We start from the raw sequence: 18,017 nt of genomic DNA on the forward strand, positions 1-18,017 counted from the left end.
ATCAAACTCAGGACATTTATGTATTATACAGATGAAGGCTAAGCATGCTGCTTAAGAAGGTAGGGAAAGTCAGCTGTGTAATTTGGTTTTGAGCAGATGGGGATGACTGATGAAATACTGAAATGTTTTAAATCCTTCATTATATAGATTTGTTTTTATATCTTCTTAATGTTTCTTAGTATATGTAGCATCTTATTCTCTTCCTCTCTACATATATGCAGTAGGCATATGCCTGTGTTCATACACATGCATACATTTACATGAATAAATACAAACAAATATATATAGAGGTAAATTCCAGTTTTCAGCAGATAATGTCTCTCTAATGTCTGTGCTTTGGTATTTGTTGTTTGAAACGATTGGGTGCTTGGTTTGTTTGCTTTTAATTTCATGTTTTGTCTGGTTTTGACATGCTAAATCTGGAGTTTATCCAGGAGGAAGCAGTGACAGAGAGAAGCACATTGCATGGCTGCGGTCAGTGCCCAACAAGATGTGCTGCTGTAGCCAGTCACGAAAGGTTGTGATCCATCTGAAATGCAAACAAATGGGATCAGCCTTTGGGGACAGGGGCCCAAAGGGCACTGGGAGGAAATGTTCCCAAGGACTCTGTCATGTCACAGGCTGGCGCTGCTAGCCAGGTGGCTGAATACACAGGCTGGGGAGGCTCAACTGCTCCCTTGCCTTGGACGTGGGGATGGGGTGAGGAGCACCTTGTTGAGAAGCAATGGCTGACTTCTCCAGCCCTGCAGGGAAATGCAGCCCTCCTGACCTCAACCTCATGTCACATTTGTGGCACCGGATGCTTGTTCATGCTGGCTTGTGCCCTGCCATGCTGGGTAGAGGACAGTCCCTATCCACAGAGCTCGCTAGCTTCCCAATAGATGGGTTCTGCTGAGAGAATGGTTCAATGTCAAGTGAGGCCAGAAGGTGCTGTCCCAGAGACAGGACATAGAGGAATTGTCCTCACTTGGTTTTGCTTCTAAACAGTGAATTTTTTTGGACTGAGAACTCTTGCATTTCATGTGTTTCAGAGCTGGTGCTGTGCTTGTGTGCTGTGACTCATCTGAGTCTGCTTTCGCAGCAGTGTGTGATAGGCCTTCTGTCTCAAGACGTGACTCCCAGCATGAACGGGTTATGTTTAGTGACAGGCTTTGGCAGGAGGCAGTTGCTATTTTACAAATGCCTAAAGTGAGACACAAGAGAGGCTGAAGAAACAGCCCTGAAATGGACAGCAAGTCACCGGGTGAGCTGGGAGCACATCTCACAGGGTCCCCTACCCTGCCCTCTGACCAACACTTTACCTCAAGAACCACAAAGATTGGGAAAATCTGCTCCCACTTTTTCACCCTGATCTCCCAGTAAGCAGGTTTCTCTTTGTTCACTGGCACAGACAGCTCTCACTCACACCACTGACTTATCTGACCTTTCTGGTCATGGCAGGCAACCAGCCACATGGGCTGACCACACCATGGGCTGGAGCCCAGCATGATGTAGCTTCATAGTTGTGTCTACTTGCCAGGCACAGGGATGCAGCCGCACAGCAGGTCCTGCAGGCCCTGGGTCTTCTTTCCAGCAGTGGCCTCCAGATGCTTCTGCACACTCAGAAATTAAGATGAGAGAAGGCAGTGATGACAAATTACTGCCTTTTTACATTTCTTCCTGAATATCTTCCTTAAGCCAATCTAGTTACTTCTTAAAGAGCTGTTTGATGTTTAATTTCAAACAAGCATTGCAAGTTCAAGCCTCCCAAACCCTGCTACAGGTGTGATGTCTGCAGTGTGTCTGTATATTTGGTGCATGTGTTCCCATGCCAGAATTTGATGGCACGTTGTATATGTGTGTGTGTGTGGAGAGGATGACAGGGAAAGAAGATGCCAGCAGTAGAAACTATCATTTGTACATTAAGAAAAAACAAACCAAATAACCAAGAATGGAAAAATCAATTATGGTCAAGCTAGAATTAGAATTTAAAATAACAACACCCCCGCCCCTTCTCCCACAAAAAGCCAGCAGAGGCTGTAAGCTGACATCTTGAGAAACAAAGAGCAGGGCAAGCAGATGCAGTCCTGCTTCTGATAGCCTCTCCAGCTACTCTGCGGTATATTGAAATTGTGGAAACTTACACTACTTGCAGCTTCCCCTGGCAGCCAGTCCCCTGTTTGAGGCTATGAGCAGAGCCACCTTCTTTTCTGTCCACAACCTGGCTGCCACCAGCTTCCCTAGACATGGGTCCATGTGCTGAGGGGGGACCATGAGTGTTGTGTCCCCCTTTGCCCTTGGTGGCCAGCAGCAGCTGCTTCCCGGACAGAAGCCATTCATCACCTGGGAGGTGAAACCCAAATACCAGCTGCAGGAAGCTTGGCTTTGCCTGTGCCCTGCTTTCCTCCTTCCCACAGCAAGTCCTTCACTGCCAGCCCTTCTGCCAGGGGTTGTTCTTAATGCTGAATACCTTTTTGTTAAGGGCAGTGTTTAGGTATTCTCTGGGTAGCATTCTTGTTGGTATATAAATGAAAAGTTCTTCCTCCTTCCTTATTACAGACTATCCTGAGAACCCTTCTGTCAGAGAGAATTAGCAAATCTTTGTGACAACTCTGATAAACAATGTTTTGTTTGCTGGATTAGTTTCTGGTACCAGCTCCAAATGAGTCCAAGTATCCGTTGTACTGGTGAGAAGCATCTGCTGTGACATGTCTACAAACAAATGGCAATGGGAAAAGAGAACAACTGTACAAACAACTGCATTTCTCGCTCATAGTGGTAGCCTGGAGCTGCTGGGCACTCCCAGGACTTGTCGCCTCTTGCTTACATGAGCAGCCTGCTCTCGAGCTGCCTCCAAAACCTGCCAGCCCTTGAAGGAGGCAATGCAGGGCCCTTCCAAGAAGGATGCCAGTCTTCTCTGCCCTTTGCCAATAATGGGATGGCATGGCAAAGGCAGCAGGGACATGGGGAGGCAACCGGGGCGAGCACTTCAAAGTGTGATTTGGTGACAGTGTGCGCACAGATTTCCCACCATCTGGGTCTTCCCAGCCCCCAGCCTGCTTCTGCTCAGTAGCCCTCATGCAGCCAGAAAGATGGAGATCTCTGCCCAGTGTTGTTTAGCAGCAGATCAATGGGAATTCAAGGGGTAGGACCTAGATTTTTTGGTAGGCTCCATTACCCTGCCCATGGGTAATAGGGAGAAAGAAGTTTCCCAGCTGAAATGATGCTGGTATCCAGTTCAGTATCCAGCAAAGGGACCGCAGAGGGAAAGATAATAGTCTGAATATGCTGACTCCTGCTCTGGTTAGTAGACCACACTTTCGCTCATGTCTCCTTTCCATCAGAGGCAGCTGGTGGTGGTTTTTATGGGCATTCCTCTGAAGTGTCTCCCTAGAAGAATGTTGCACTGCTTCTGTTATCTCTATAATCCCTCGTCAGGACAGCAGTTGCTTTGTTGATAAAACACAGCTCCTGTTCACACCTACTCCACAAATCACTTCTGACACACAACACGCAGGCCCCATATCTTCCCTTCCCATGGCTGTCTTGCCAGTCTTGCCCTGGATAGAGCAGCATTGCTCCTGCAGCCTGGAGCCGGGGTAAGGGGACAAGTACAGGTTTAAGAGAGGTAAAGTGAAAAAGCAACAATAACAAGATTTAACACTGTCTCTGAGGGTGGTATAACAAAAGAGACAAAAAGGATGAATGGAAGGAAACTACCTAGCTGTGGTGGGCTGGTAAGCACCCACCCAGTTGCTCGCTTCCCTCCAGTGGGATGAGGGAGAGAATTGGAAGGGTCAAAGCGAGAAAAACTAGTGGGTTAAGATAAAGACAGTTTAATATGTGAAGCAAAACTGCACCAGCAAGCAAAGCAAAATAAGGAATTAATACACCACTTCCCATCAGCAGGCAACTGTTTGGCTGTTCTTAGGGAAGCACATAGGGGTTACTTAGGAAGGTAAATGCCATAACCTTGAACATCCCCCTTTCCTCCTCCTGTCCCTGAGCTTTTATTGCTGAGCACAACATCCTATGGCATGGAATAAATATCCCTTTGGTCACTGGGGGTCAGCTGTGCTAGCCATGTGCCCCCCCAGCCTACTTGCTGTGAGGACAGAGTGGGAAAAAGCAAAGGCCTTGATGCTGTGCCAGCCCCCTCAGCAGCAGGTAAAACACTGGGGTATTATCAACACTGATTTAATCACCAATCCAAAACCTGACCAGTGCCTCTGAAGAAACTCCTCTCTGCGCCAGCCAGACCCAGTCCGGCAGCACTGGAGGAGGAGAGCCTGGTGAAAAAGAGCAAGAGCCAAGGGCAAGGAAATTCTTTCTTTCCTTGACAAGGCCATTCTCCTTGGATCCTCCTCTCTTTCCAAGAAGAGATCAGCTCCAGCAACCTCCTTTCACCCCTGCAATGACTCTTCTGATGGATCCAGCAGCTCCTTCTCTCTTCCACATCCATCCAGCATGGCACATGGAGTGATGTGGGTACCTTGCCCATTGCCATGGTGTTGCTGCCCATGTCTCCCCCTGGCCGTGGGGTGAGATGAAGCTGTAACCCACCAGCTCCCCTGCTCTGAAAGCCAAGGGAAAGCCTGAGGGTCAGGCCTTTGGCTGATACTTACTGCAATTAATTTCAGGGATGCTGCCAGAAAAATAGTTGCATGGTCTCAGAGTTTCGACTGGGATGTATAGCTCAAAGTGATCAGTGCTTTTCTAAATCTAGAAATCTGCAGCACCAGTGAAAATGTTAACAAAAAGCTGCTTGTTTACTTTAAAATACCCTTGCAAACTAAACAGCTTAAATCCAGATTGAGTACAATGAGCTGCACACTGTAAATTTTGTTTTTTTTCTTGATTTATCTGAGGAAAATATGCCCATGGCAAAGCCGAGCCTGCTTTGTTGTTGTAACTAGGCACTGTTCTTTGCAAACTTGCCTGCTAGCTGCAGTCAGCTGTTGAAAATAGCTAATGGAGGTTGCATAAGATGAGAAACTCTTCGAACCTGGCTGAAACCAGCCGTCATGCTGGTAGTGCAGGGAGTACCTCTCTTCCCTGTGAGTCATGAGGTGGTGGCTGTTTGGGGACACGGAGCAGTTAGAGGTGGCAGACCCATTAGATCAGTGTGTCTAGCCACCTCAATATCAGAGGCTACTAGTATCACCTATATAACCCCATAATTAACTCCATAGCTTGTGTTTCAGGAAGGTAGGATGTGTGGCTGACACAGATTCCACAGAATTACATTGCTTTAACTTCAAGAAATAAAGAAAATATCACTTCCTCTTTTGCTCTTACAAAATTCAGCCTGACTTTGAATTGGAGTATTTCTGGCTGCAGTTGCGTCATGTAGTCACTTGGGTTGTTCGTAACAAGTGTGTATGAGCCCTGGTGCCTTGATTAAATTCCAGTTTAGATGATTGTGTTCTGTTTTGCTATAGTTTCCACAATTCCTGCAGTGTCCAGGTTGGCACAAACAATCCTGACACACCAGAAAAGTGGTGTCCATCAGAAACTGCTCTGCCTCTTTCAAGGTCCACCCTAATGCGACTGCTGTCTATCCCTGTGGGCAAACAGGACTGTTGCCGTCCTGTATGTGGAACCGGGGCTGGTGCCTTTCTTTGTGGCTTTCCTGGGCAGATGGTTTGTACACATTCAGCAAATCCATTGCTCTCGAAAGGTGCTGATCCATCACACACGGGTATGCAGCTGCACAGCACCTCCACAACAAATCTGATGCTTCCAGAAGGTGTTGGTCTTGCAGCATAATTCATTGTGTGATGGACAGAAAAAGGCTGTTCTTCTTCCTGATTTTTGCTGTGTGTGGCAGCACAGCTGGGACTGCTGTACAGCGCTGCCAACCAGCCTGCAGATCCCGGCCTGCTGTAAATAACTTATCTCCAGGTACCACATCTAGGCTGAAAAAGAGCATGTGTCTGGGGAAATGCAGGCAGGCAGCAAGCTCGCCTAGGGGGATGGCTGCAGTTCCGAAATAAGTTGCTTCCAGGTGCCTTAGGATGCCTTGAACTGAGGGCATTAAATCAATACCTATTTCACTCCTATGGGCAAGGTCCTGCTTAAATCCACAGCTGTTGCTTCATTAAGTGATCACAAAAATGAACTGCCCAGTAGGGTGAGATACGCAGTGGAGTAAAGATCTCTTTAGACCTGCTTATTGTGACTGATGCTGCTTAAACCCGCCAAGGCCACTCAAGAGATACTTTGCCCTTGAATCCTGTAGAGAAAGGACAAGGGATTTGTGCATGGAACCTTCTGGCCTTGCGTGAAGGTCATCAGGGGGATGTCTCTGTGGGCATTTTCCACAATCTATGGATGTGAAGCTGTTGTGTGAGCAGTGGTGCGGTGCTGCGTCGCGCAGGTGTGTGCCTTGCCCTTGGTGGCAGCTCAGCTCTTTGACACCATCAGAATTGCTCATTTACTTTCTTCTGCTCAGCGAGTCAAGCCAGTACCCTGGGAACAGGCAGTGCCAAGCCCTTGCCCTTGCTTCACCCTCAGCTTGTGCAAGCAGTGTCGGCTGTAGAGCCTTGAATGCCAGGGCCTGGAGCAGTCTGTGTTTATCGTTTGCAATCCCATATTCAGAGTCGTGCTGGTTTTGCTGTTACAAGTAATCCTACATTCAAACCAACTGGCCCTGAATTTCCCTCTCTGCTCCATGCTGTGGAATTCCTGGTTGTTAATTTTTCAGAGGCACCCAGCGAAGCTGAGTAATGCAGAGAAGCAGCCTCAGACTGCCCGAATGCGAAGGAAGTTACACATTTGGCATTCGAGAAAATGTATGCAAATAGCTTTTACCAAGGCGTTCTCATCACCATCCACATTTAAAGCAATTAAACCTCCCTCAGAATGGCACTTCCATGCAAAAAAACATTATACAGCACGTCATCAAACTCCAGCACAGCCAAATAAATCATTGGAGGCAACGATTCTGGGCTCTGAACTGTTGTTCTCCAGATGAGGTATAAATCAGTTGCAGCAGCAAGAGCAGCAGCTGTTTTTAGAGCTGGTAAAGGTCTCTTTAGCTTGACTTCACCTTCCCTGCTTGCTTCTGCAAAGACTCCAGAGTCAGATATTTATAGAGTGACAGTAGGAGTCCCACTGGAAACAGGAACAAAATCAAGCATGAAAGGAAATCATTAGGATTTCCTCAAAATAAAATAAAATAAATGTAGTAAAGGTGCAAATGCTCCTTCGGGGAAAAATAAGAGCATACGGCACAAATGGTGCCAGTGCCAAAAGTAGGCTGTAATTAAGCCTAGAGGAGAGGGAACCCTAAAGGGCGGCATTGATGGTTCTAGCAGATCGCTCTCATAGGCTGAGCTGCTTCCTAAGCCTCGATTCAGGACATGCCTAAGCCCTGCTGAAGCCGGTGACTTTTAACCAGGCATTTGAGTGCTCTGTTGAACTGCGGGTTATGGGGAGAGGAAAGGAAGCATGGCCAGAACAGGCACCTCTCTCACCCGGCGCAGTCACTGATGTGCATTGACATGCAGCATGTCAATGTTACCCAGTTCATGTCAGCACCACACCAGTGCCCTGCACAGGAGGGAAACATCCAGAGCATGGTCCTGCCGGTACCATACCACGGAGCTGAGCAGTGGCCGTGACCAGGAGCTCTTCCCGTGGCTGTATTACAGCTCATCACAGCAAACACTCAGCCAGGCAGTTGCTGCAGGAGCCAGCAGTGTGAGACAGCAGGGACAGCTTTTCCAGCCCTAGGGTTTTCATGGGGGCATGAGTGGCATGGGGACCTGGAAACAAAATGCCCAAGCTCCAGGAGGGCAAAGCCTTCCCCTCATCAGACCAAGATGAGTGGGAATCACTTTGTGCAGTGTTCACTGCGCTGTTTCTGAGCAACAACCCCCAAAACAGCCTGACCTTGCCACGATTTTAAGAGAAATGAAAGGCTGCACATGTTTAAAGAAAGTCCTACAAGCCCTTTCCTTGTATATCGAAGGGCAATGACTACAGAGGCAACACTGGGTGGACAAGAGGTTCAGATCTTTGCCATTCTAATTAAATATTTATTCAGTTAATCGAAATGTGAGAAGGAGGTCAAGATGGCTGGAAGCCTTTATATTTTATGCCAGCAAAATATCCAAACATATTCACAGAATTAACTAGGATTCAGCTGTGTGGCTGGAAGTGCAAGGAGGTGCCCAGAATGGAACCATCCCATAGGGTCACCAGGGTAGTTTGGCATTAGGTTAAGTGGACATGGTTAAAATCCCCTCACTTGTAGCTGTTGAAGATAATGGATATATTTTTGCTGGACAGCAGAAGAATTTATATACTGTATTTGAAACACCTTATTTAACGTAGCTGTGGATGGTTCTTATTCACCATGCAACTGTCTTCCCTGCTTGGAAATCTAATTAAGCTGTTGGCCTTTGTGAGTTAATTTTCCATTATGTAATTATGAGTTAATAGAAAGCAATTTCCTCTGAAATGTTCTTTTGTTCCTGGTTGTCCTTGTCCCCAGATTTCTGGAAGGCAATCACATTCCTACATGGTATGAAGTCCTCAAGTCTTTCTTAGAGGTGGTTTCAATACAGGAAGAATTTAATCCCATTTTCTTGCCTCCACTGTTAGTTTTGCAATCTAGCTGTGTGCCTGAATAGCGCAGTTGTTTCTTTTCCATCCCTGTTACCTGGCAGGAGTTAGGCAGGGTTTTCCCTCTGCCTGCACCACCCTTTCACTTGGTTTTGCTTGATGTCCCTCACAGACTAGGGAAAAGCAGCGCTCTTCCACATGATCCACAAATACGGCTGGTCCCAGTGGAGAATTTCCAGGCATCCCCATCTCGACCTCCTGGTGTGCTGAAAATGGCCTGTTTATTTTCTGACTCTCAGACAGTTTGGGCTGTTTGGCAGTATTTTAGCCCAGCCATTGTCATAACTTTTTGAGGGGAACTTTGTGAAGTGATATTTTAAAATCTGGATAATTACTTATGCTAAATTACACAATAATTTTATCTATCTTCTGAAGTTTCCTTCCTTGGGATGTTTTGGAAAGTACAGCCAGGTGTATTCCCTCGACAGTGTATTTAGATCTTGTAGATTTTATGAGTCTTTGCACGAGTCCACTTAGACTGGGACAGATCATCTGCCTTCAGAGATGGGCTGACGCAAACAGAGGCAACTAAATCAGTTGAATCTCTGCAAAGTGCCATGACAAAGATTAGTGTTTTATCCTGTTTGATGACAGCCACTTTCCAAATGAGCATGGAGCTCTGCAGAATCGCTCCTGTCGATACTGCCTCCTTTTGGGAGCTATGACACATCTGTTGACTGTGGTAGAATGAATCATCCCTATGGTTAGGCACATGTACAGGTGTTGTTAAGATCAGAGCCCTAATAGCCTTGTTAGAAAGTGTAGTGGGTGGCATAATCCGAGGACCGGTCTACAGCAGTCCTGCTTGCAAGGAGCACCTTGCAGTGGAGTTTTTCCATCTTAATAAACAAGTATCAGCCTTTGGTTTCCTTTCTGTTGCTGCTGACACAACAGTGTGAGATAAAATAGCAGCACATGTGGGTGGCAGTGGTCTGATACCCAGCCGAAAATGCCAGGGCCACTTAGGTGTGCTCTTATTGCCAAATTAAGTACACACCCTGTTGTGTCTTTCTGAAAACCTGCTGCACCAATAATGATGTCTCTGATCTGGCACACAGCAAACGATATGCTGAGTGGGTATTTATTGCATGTGCTGTGTCTGTGGGCGTACATGTAGAAAATATTTACATTCCTACTATGCATGCATCCTCTGTGTCCTGCTCCCGCTCAGCGCCAGTGGTGACACCGTGTTGGCTTTAAATGGAGCTGGAGCAAGCCCCGTGTTGCAAAGAGATGCTTAGTAAAACACAGAGAGAGCACATGGCTTTTGGAAAGCTGAGACCTGAGCAGCATCCAGTGCACCCCAAGTCTCTTGTCTCTCTCTGAGTGACACAGCTCAGGTTCCCACTTCACTCACAAACTGTCTGGCAGCAGGAACTCCAGGGAAGATCCAAAGCAATCAGCATGGCTGAGCAGCTGGAGGGCTGACATGGTGCGATGTTGACTCTCCTCACCTTTATAAATGGAGGCCTTTTCCGCATCACAGAATGGAGTCTATTCTGGAAAGTCTCTACCATTGGGGCTGAAGGTGCCAGAAGCTCCAGAGATCGTGACAAGGACTGCAAAATGCTAGTGAGGGCTGTAACATCCTTGCTGCAATCTGTCCTTTGCCAAAGTGGCAGAACAAATATCCTTCCAGATTAGATAGTTCTTGTCGAGCCTCCGCATACAGTGACAATAAGAGATACACGGTCACAGTGAAGCAGCCTTTAGATGACCATTTCAAACCCCCAAAACTGGCCAGCCTTCACCAGCAGTGAGCAATGAGAGCTGCTGGGCTGGTCTCCCACACACAGCACTTGAGCAATGTGTTGGTGCCACTGTGAATATGCAGCTCCAGCCTCTCCAGACTGCACATGGTGCAATACTGTCTGTACCCTCCCTCCAAGCACCATGCTCGTGCCGGGGCACCCCTAAGCCATCAAAACAGAGCTCCCTCCAGTGATGCAGAATGCCTTTTATGTGGAGACATGCTCTAAGGGTGCAGCTACATCTTCTCATGAGTGTAGGTGCACTGGCAGGACCTGTCCCTCCATTCCTGCTCATCGCCATGCACCAACAGACCTTACCTTCCCCTTCAGGCTGCCAGCAAAGCTGCTCACACAAGCCCTCCTTAAAGTGTCTCAGGCACCATTGGTACGTTAAACTCTGCAGAAACTGGGGCTTTGCTTATCTGCCCAGCCTGGGAGGGCTGGAGAAGCTGGTGCAGGCTGGAGCAGGGCAGGTGGAGGAAAGGGATGGAGCAGAGCCAGGAGTCTCCAAGCATGAGCCACCCATGTACTCCTTTCAACAGCCCTTCTTGGCCATGCTTCCACCCTGAAGTCCTAACCTGCCCCTATGGAATGATCCGAGACTTTTTAAACCTCTCTTCCTGTTTCATTCTGTTTTATTTTATTAGACGAGAGTGAAAGGAGGGAGAACGGCTTTGACGGGTGTTTCTCATCCCGTAGCGTATGCAGAGGAGAGGCAGGGCAGGGAGAGGAGGGGAAGAGAGAGTAAGCAAGAAAACACCCAAAGGGGGGAAAGTGTAGTGGTTCGGCTGGGGCTGAGCTGAGCCCTGCGAGAGAAGGGAGTGGGGAGGTGAGTCAGAGGGGGGCAATGGGGCAGGCAAGCCCCAGGGTGGCTCCAGGGCTTCCCTGACTCCACTCCTCTGTGACAGTCCCCGCTGTGGCCTGGAAGCAAGTTTCTGGGTGGCTCCTCCAGCAATGTAATTGCTAGTTAAATATGTTCAGAAGGGTAGATTATTGGTTGTGACTATGTCTCACCTTTGACCATGTCTGCATCAAACAAATCATAAACCAAGCAAGAAATCATCTTGGGTTTCCTTGCCCAAGGCATCATTTAGAGCTGGATAAAAGCTATGTTATGAACAGCAAATCCAGCCACTGCTTGGCCATGCAGTTCTGCTGGAGTATTGTGGGCTCGAGAAATTGATAGGGCTCAGGATTTCATTTATTTCAGTGAAGGTGATGGTGGAGTGACAATCCTGGAAAACAAGTACCAGTTTCCTTGTTCCTGAAGTTAACACAGCTCATGCCGCCTTTCCAGGGAAATCCCTGCTTTCCTCCTCAGCTTCCCAGCTCTTGAGGAACCTCTGTCCCCAAGATCCTTCTGTACCTTGGCACATGAAGAAAATCAATTCCTTGCCTGTAAAAGAGAGATTTTGACTTTTCTGTTAATCCTTGCTGTTTATTACTTTATCTTCATTTTTATCTCATCCCTCCTCTGAGAATCTATGTATCTAACCGGAGCACGTTTGTCTTCCATTTGTTGAATGTGGGAACTGTTTTCTTTATTAGCTTTTACTGCATCCAGACTGGAAGGGGGACTAATCCTCCGGGATTACTGTGACACAAGCTGTACCTGGAGAATCCTTTATCCCAGCGTCTGGCCCCAGGCTGCCATGGGCACCCCCAGCCAGGCAGTCACTGTCGGGGTCAGAGGTTTGGATTGAGCAATGCCTCGTTCCCTGCCGGGGAGAGGCTCATCCCTGGGGTGTGGAGGCAGCTGGGGACACACCAGTCACATGCTGGCACATGGTCTGTCCACATCTCCCACCCCATCGTTCTGGAGGTGTCGCTGCCTTCACTGCCCATCCAGGGCAGATGCCGCCAGTCCACAGCCCCGCTTCCTGCCCCAGGGCTGGAGCCCAGGCTTGGTTTTCTCAGCTCTGTCTGTTGGTGAAATAAGCAATCACTTCTCCCTCCAGCCCCCTGTGAACAAAGTCTGAGTTGCACAGATCCTGGAATCATAAATGAGGCAAAACCCTGCAGCTCTGTGGGCTGAACTGGGCCCCATCTGCTCTGCAGCTACTTCTCCTGGCTCCCCTGATGGGGATGGCGTTTCTTCTCTCCCTTTTTTTTTTTCATTTTCAGGCATCTCTGTATCTCCTTCCAACTCCTCCTACACACAATGGAGGAACTGCCCACAAACATGTGCAAAACTACTTAATTACTCTTTAACCGACTGGGCTGCTGATTGCTGGCAGTGCTGGTTATTGCGATGACCGTGATGACTTCAACCCTCTGCACTTCCGCCCATCTGCGCCCATCACCTCCTCTGAGGCTCTGCCTCCTCCTGCACAGTGTCTGGACGGCACCCAGCACTGTCCAAACAGACCTTGGGAGGTTAGGTGAGGATAGGTCATTGCTCTCCTCGTGCTGGGTGTCCCAGGTTTATTACTGTGTGTCACAGGACCATGGCTGAGTGCCCTGCGCCATGACTGGGTGTCCCACAGCTGTTGCTGAGTGTCGCAGGGCCATCGGTGGGTGTCCCATGACCATGGGTGGGTATCCTGAGGCCACTGCTCAGTGTCCCGGGGCCATCAGTGGTACCCAGGTCTGTGGCTGGGTGTCTCTGGGTCATTGCCCCACGTTCCAGGGCCATTGCTGGGTGTCCCTGGGTCACTGATCAGTGTCACGGACTGTGGCCGGGTGTCCCTATGTCATTGCCTGGTGTCCTGGGGTTATCACTGGTGCCCAGGTCTGTGTCTGGGTGTCCCTGTGTGATTGTGTGGGGTCCCGGTCCGTGTCCGGGTGTCCCCGTGTCACTGCCCGGTGCCCCGGTGCCATCACTGGTGCCCAGCTCCAGTGCGGGTGCCCCGGGCCCACCAGCGGCGCTCAGGGCCGGCCCCGGGGGCGGGCCGGGGCGGTCTCGGCCACGGGTCCCCGGTGCTGCCGCAGCGGCGGCGGCGGGAGTTTGCAGCCGGTCCCCGCGGCGCCCGGCCCCTCCCCGCGCCTCCCTCCCTCCCTCCCGCCCGGCCCGCCCGGCCCCGCCCCGCCGCGCCGCGGCTCATTCATGCGGCGGCGCTGGGCGCGGGCGGCGGCTCGGAGCGGCCCCGGCGCGGCGCCTCCCGCCGGGCCTCGGCGCATGTGAGCGGCAGCAGCGGCAGCACCAGGGCGGCGGCGGCGCCGCATCGGCCATGCGGTGGCCCCGCGGCCCCCGCGGCGCCTGGCGGCTGCTGCCCCGGCGCTCGCTGCTGGCCGCGCTCTTCCTCTTCTCGCTCTCCTCCTCCTTCCTCTACTTCGTCTATGTGGCGCCGGGCATCGGTAAGCGGTGGGCCGCGGCCCGGGGCGGGGGGACGGCGTCTCTCGCGGGAAACGCTGAGTAATCCGCATCCCCGGCGGACGCTGCCCGGAGAGGGGCGGCCCGGGCCCGGCGCCCCCGGCGGCGGCTCCGCGGTGTCCCGGGGCTCGGCGCTGGGCAGCGCGTCTTCGCCTCCCGCCGGCGCTGGGGAGAGCCCGGGGGGTGTTTTCTCACCCACCCTTCCCTAAAGGTGTGCCCGGTGCCCACTCGTACCCCTCGGGGGGGGGGGATGGTGGTGCCCGTGCGGCGGTGCCGGTCCCCGGTGCGTGGAGGGGCCGCGGGAGGTGCCGGCCGCGCTCACCGGGTGCCGGGCCCGAGCGGTGCCGCTGCCAGCGCCGAGCCGGGGGCAGCGAGCCCACTGCCTGCTGGAGAGTTTGTTTTGAAGAAGTGAAGTGTTGTCCAAGTGCTTGTGGTCTGAACTCTCTCTCTGGTGGAAATCCTACTCATTTTGTCAAATGGGAAGATGAGGAGTGTGTATTTCGGAAGGAGAGCATACTTGTTCCTGTGTTCTCTCCCTTAGCGTGCTTCACAGGGGACTGAAGCGGCCGCGTACCCAAATGGCTAGCACCTAGTGCCGGTGCCAGCGGGGCTGTGCGCCCGTCTCCCCTGAGATGGGATCGGAAAGCAGCTGTTGTCTTCATACAGTGTATCTCATTCCTGTAGGGAGCCAAGGCTGGTGGTTTGGCCTTCAACCAAACTTTGGCAACAATTTATTTCTGTAAAAACAACCCTTTCAAAAGAAATCTTGTGAATGGGAGTTTCTCCTTGAAATGTCATTGGTGTTGCTTGTGCCATTCCTAGCTTGGATATGCTAAGGAGACCTTTGTGTGCTTTCCAAGGTGACTTCTGTGGGGTTTTATCTGCAGATGATGTCCCATGGCTGCCGCTGGGCTTTGGGACCTTTTCCTGGGGCTAAGTAGGGGTTGGCTGGTGTGGGAAACCCTGCTCATGTCCTGGGCCTTCCCATGGTGGCCCAGGGCTTTGGTGTCCCAATGGGCATGTCACCGAGCTCCTGGCTTTGTCCTGCTGAGCTGCTCTCTTGCATCCATTGGAGGACAGTTTCACACTGGTGCTAATGGTGCTCTATACATAGCTTGGCTTGTGCTGTTCTCGTGCTGCCGTGGGGATGGCAGTTGTTTTACTCAAATGCATCCTGCAGCCCATGGCAGGGGATGTCTTCTCCAAGAGCTGCGGCGTCGCTGTGGATGGGTATCCTGGGTTCAGCTGTAGCCATCATTTTTCTCCTTAAACTATGACAATGGGCTTTCCCCAGCCCCAGAGGGAATAGCTGTACAGTTCAAGAAGGAAACTTCGGAGGATGGTTTTGTTCCTTTTTTAGAGTTGTCAAATTAATTTTGTGCTGCCTCTGCATTGTCCCCAGTCCTAGAGGTGCTGGAGATACTGTTTAAAACCAACTCTGTACCCAGAGGCCTTTCCCTTCATGGATCTTGGGTAACATTGTCATGTCCCACCTAACGTTCTTGCTATGTGCGATGCTAAAGAGGAGGCAGAGAGGTGAAGGTGGTCTCTGTCCCCACCTGCCCATGGATGTCAGTGATGTTCTGAGTCATCTCCCCATCAGGTGACAGAAGATCTGCTTCCTTTATTTCTTTTTCTTTTTTTCCTTTTCCCTTCTTTCAGCCCAAACTGTTCCGTCATGAAAACCCAGCCCAGTGCTCATGGGGTGGCTGGGCTTGTCCTCCTGGCGCTTGGAGGGAGTTTGTTTTTCAGGCCAGAGTGGTAAGGAGGAGCTTGGAAGGAAAGTGGATGAGATAGGACATGAGCAGAGCTGGAGGTTTTAATAAACTGACCGTGTGGTGTGTGATGGAGAGATGCCATCAGAAGGGTGTTCTGGGGCCTCTGGCCTACCCACTGTTCCTTTGGTGTGGCTGGTTTTCTCTGACTAAAGAGCCTGGAGAAGCCTCTCCTCTAAAACCACCCCTTGAAGCATGTGTTGGGGAAGCGGCTGAAGGAGCACTTGCAGCCCATCAGATAAACCATGGGCAGAGGAGTAGTAAAATCCAAATAAATGGGACCTGAAGCTCCAAGTGAGCTTGAACCAGCTGGAGCCTGGGCCTGGAAGGGTTTTCATCCTCTCAGTGCTACAGGCTGCCAGAAGGGTCTATCACAGCCAACCTTCCCTTGTGGGGCCAGTGGCCGGTGGCCCCAGGGCTGGAGCCAGCCTTCCCTGCCTGGGCTGGGAACATCCCAGTGTCCCTGTGGCATGGTGTGCTGTCACCATAGTGGAAGGCAAAGCTGGGCCTGTCCCTGAGCCCCTGGTTCGAGAGGGGAAATTCACTGGCATCACTGAGGCTTGTTGTGTTTGTGCAGTTGTGTACCAGCGCCAGGAGAAAACTGGGACAGTTGCACTTCTGGGTGCTGTCTCAGCGCATTGGTGTGGAGCTGGCATGCTTGCCGGCTCCCTTGCTGGCTGGAAAAGCTGGAAAACTGCTCCTGGTGTCCTCTGGAGATGGGGAAGGGGAGCCCAGCCCAGGCTGTGGGTTGCCTACCCCAGTGCTGGCCTGTTGCCTGGCTGGCCGTTGTGTTTGGCTCCTTGCAGCCCAGGTAATGCCAGCAGTCCGTTCAAGACGGAAATGCAGGAAGAAATTCATGTTTACTGTCAGCAAATAGCCATGCTTGGTACCCTCAGGGAGTCCAAGGCTTTTGGGGCTTATGTTTGCATTGTGCTGGGTTTGTGATGCCTTGTGAGCTCCTCATTTCTGTCCTTCACCAAGGTTTCTTCCGACAGAACTGAAATTTTCTTGTGGCCTCAAGTTTGTGCCGAGCAATCCAATGTAAACAGGCAGCGCTGCCTCCTTCCCAGCCTCGCATCCAATACCCGTGTGTCCTCCCCACATGCCACTCTAACAATTTACATCCCTGAGCTCCCACAGCCAACTTGGAAAGTAAATTACCAGGGACCCGGCTGATGGCACAAATACAGCAGGCTCTGCTTTTATTCGATGCCGTTCCCTGGCGCTCGCTCGCTTTTGTCCCTGCCGTGGCTGGGGTGATTATGTGGGTCTGTCTCATCGTGGCCATTGTGCACTGGATGAGGCGGCCGATTGTTCTGCTCGGCGGTGAGCTGGGGCCAAGGCATGGTGGGGCTGGTGGAGAGGCAGCGGCTGGAAGCTCCAGGAGATGCTCCTGTATCTGCATAGGTCCTCGCTGCCTACCAGGGGAGCCCTGCGAGGCAGCAGGTACGAGGTGATGCTTGGACCATTTCGCTTTAGCTCACTGCCTTGCTTGGAGGTCTTGTGAACGGCAGGAACAGGGTAAGGTGCTGTGAGGCAGGCTCTGTTTTAGTTATAAGAAACGGCACTGGCCTTGTCTTTGGAATGAGCAGAGGTTGGCACTGGGTGAACTGTTTTGTCCCACTCTGGAGTCCTGCGAGCACCTCGGTGGGTGGCTTGTCCCCGGCACTGAGGCTCTTACCCTCCTGGGACAGCCGCCCTGTGTGCCTCTTGCTTCTCCAGAAGGGATGTGCAGAAGCGGGCTGGCCAGAGTTATTCTGTCTGTGCTTGGACCCCGCTATTGGAGCAAGGATGATGTGGGTGCAAAGAGCACGCTGACTTGGAGGTGGAACACCTTGAGAAGCTGTTTCTATTTAGTCCTAGCCTCTGCTCCTGATTTCATCCAGGGGACTGTGGGTCCTCCCAGGAGCTGTGCTACAGTCCCTGCCTGTCCTGTGTTTCCGTGTCATGGTGGCTCATATGGCTTTCCTAAAAACATCTGGTTTTATGCTCTTTTAACACAGGTTTCAGGAAATCAGGGGGATTCCTTTCTGCAGCTGAAAACAGTAATGCTTTTACAAGCTGCTTGCGCTGCAAGTTGCTGTTTCATCTTGATAACTCTCGCTTCCACAGTAGGAATTTCTCAGGCCTTGGACTTGGTCCTCGTGGAGAGGATGGCTGCTGCATGGCTGGGAGGAGGGAGGTCAGGGACCTTCCCTGATGCTCGTGTGGCTGCACCAGGATTTTCCCTTATTGTCTCTCCAGATGTTGGAGCCTTTTTGTTGTATTTTGTGCCTTTAAACTTAGGTTTGCACAGGAGTCTTACATGGTTGGGTCTGATGCAGGAAAGTAACGCAGAGAATTCAAGTTACTCAGTGGAAGATTGACCTGTGTGAGAGCTATAATCCACTCTGGATTTACTTCCTCAAAACTTGCCAGGAATTACTCCAGACCAGTCATACGGGGCATGAGGTAGCAGCGTTAGCCCTGAATTATATTTATGGCACAAGACCTTGATTTTTGATGGACAGGAGTGCTTTGAAACACTATTCCTTCTCTCTTGGTGGACAGCAGGGCAGTACCACAGAG

The 18,017-nt window shown here is 50.9% G+C and overlaps 1 protein-coding gene across 1 annotated transcript in view; it reads left to right on the forward strand.

The window, feature by feature from the left end:
* Positions 1 to 13,260: 13,260 nt before the first annotated feature.
* Positions 13,261 to 18,017, forward strand: part of B4GALT5 (beta-1,4-galactosyltransferase 5) — a 38,592-nt gene continuing 33,835 nt past the window's right edge. Inside the window, exon 1 of the mRNA XM_030503379.1 lies at positions 13,261 to 13,658. Within this exon, the coding sequence (XP_030359239.1) occupies positions 13,532 to 13,658 (127 nt within the window). The 5' untranslated portion in view covers positions 13,261 to 13,531. The remainder of the gene's footprint in view (positions 13,659 to 18,017) is intronic.

Source organism: Strigops habroptila, chromosome 13 (genome assembly GCF_004027225.2).
Source record: "Strigops habroptila isolate Jane chromosome 13, bStrHab1.2.pri, whole genome shotgun sequence".
Classification (NCBI taxonomy): domain Eukaryota; kingdom Metazoa; phylum Chordata; class Aves; order Psittaciformes; family Psittacidae; genus Strigops; species Strigops habroptila.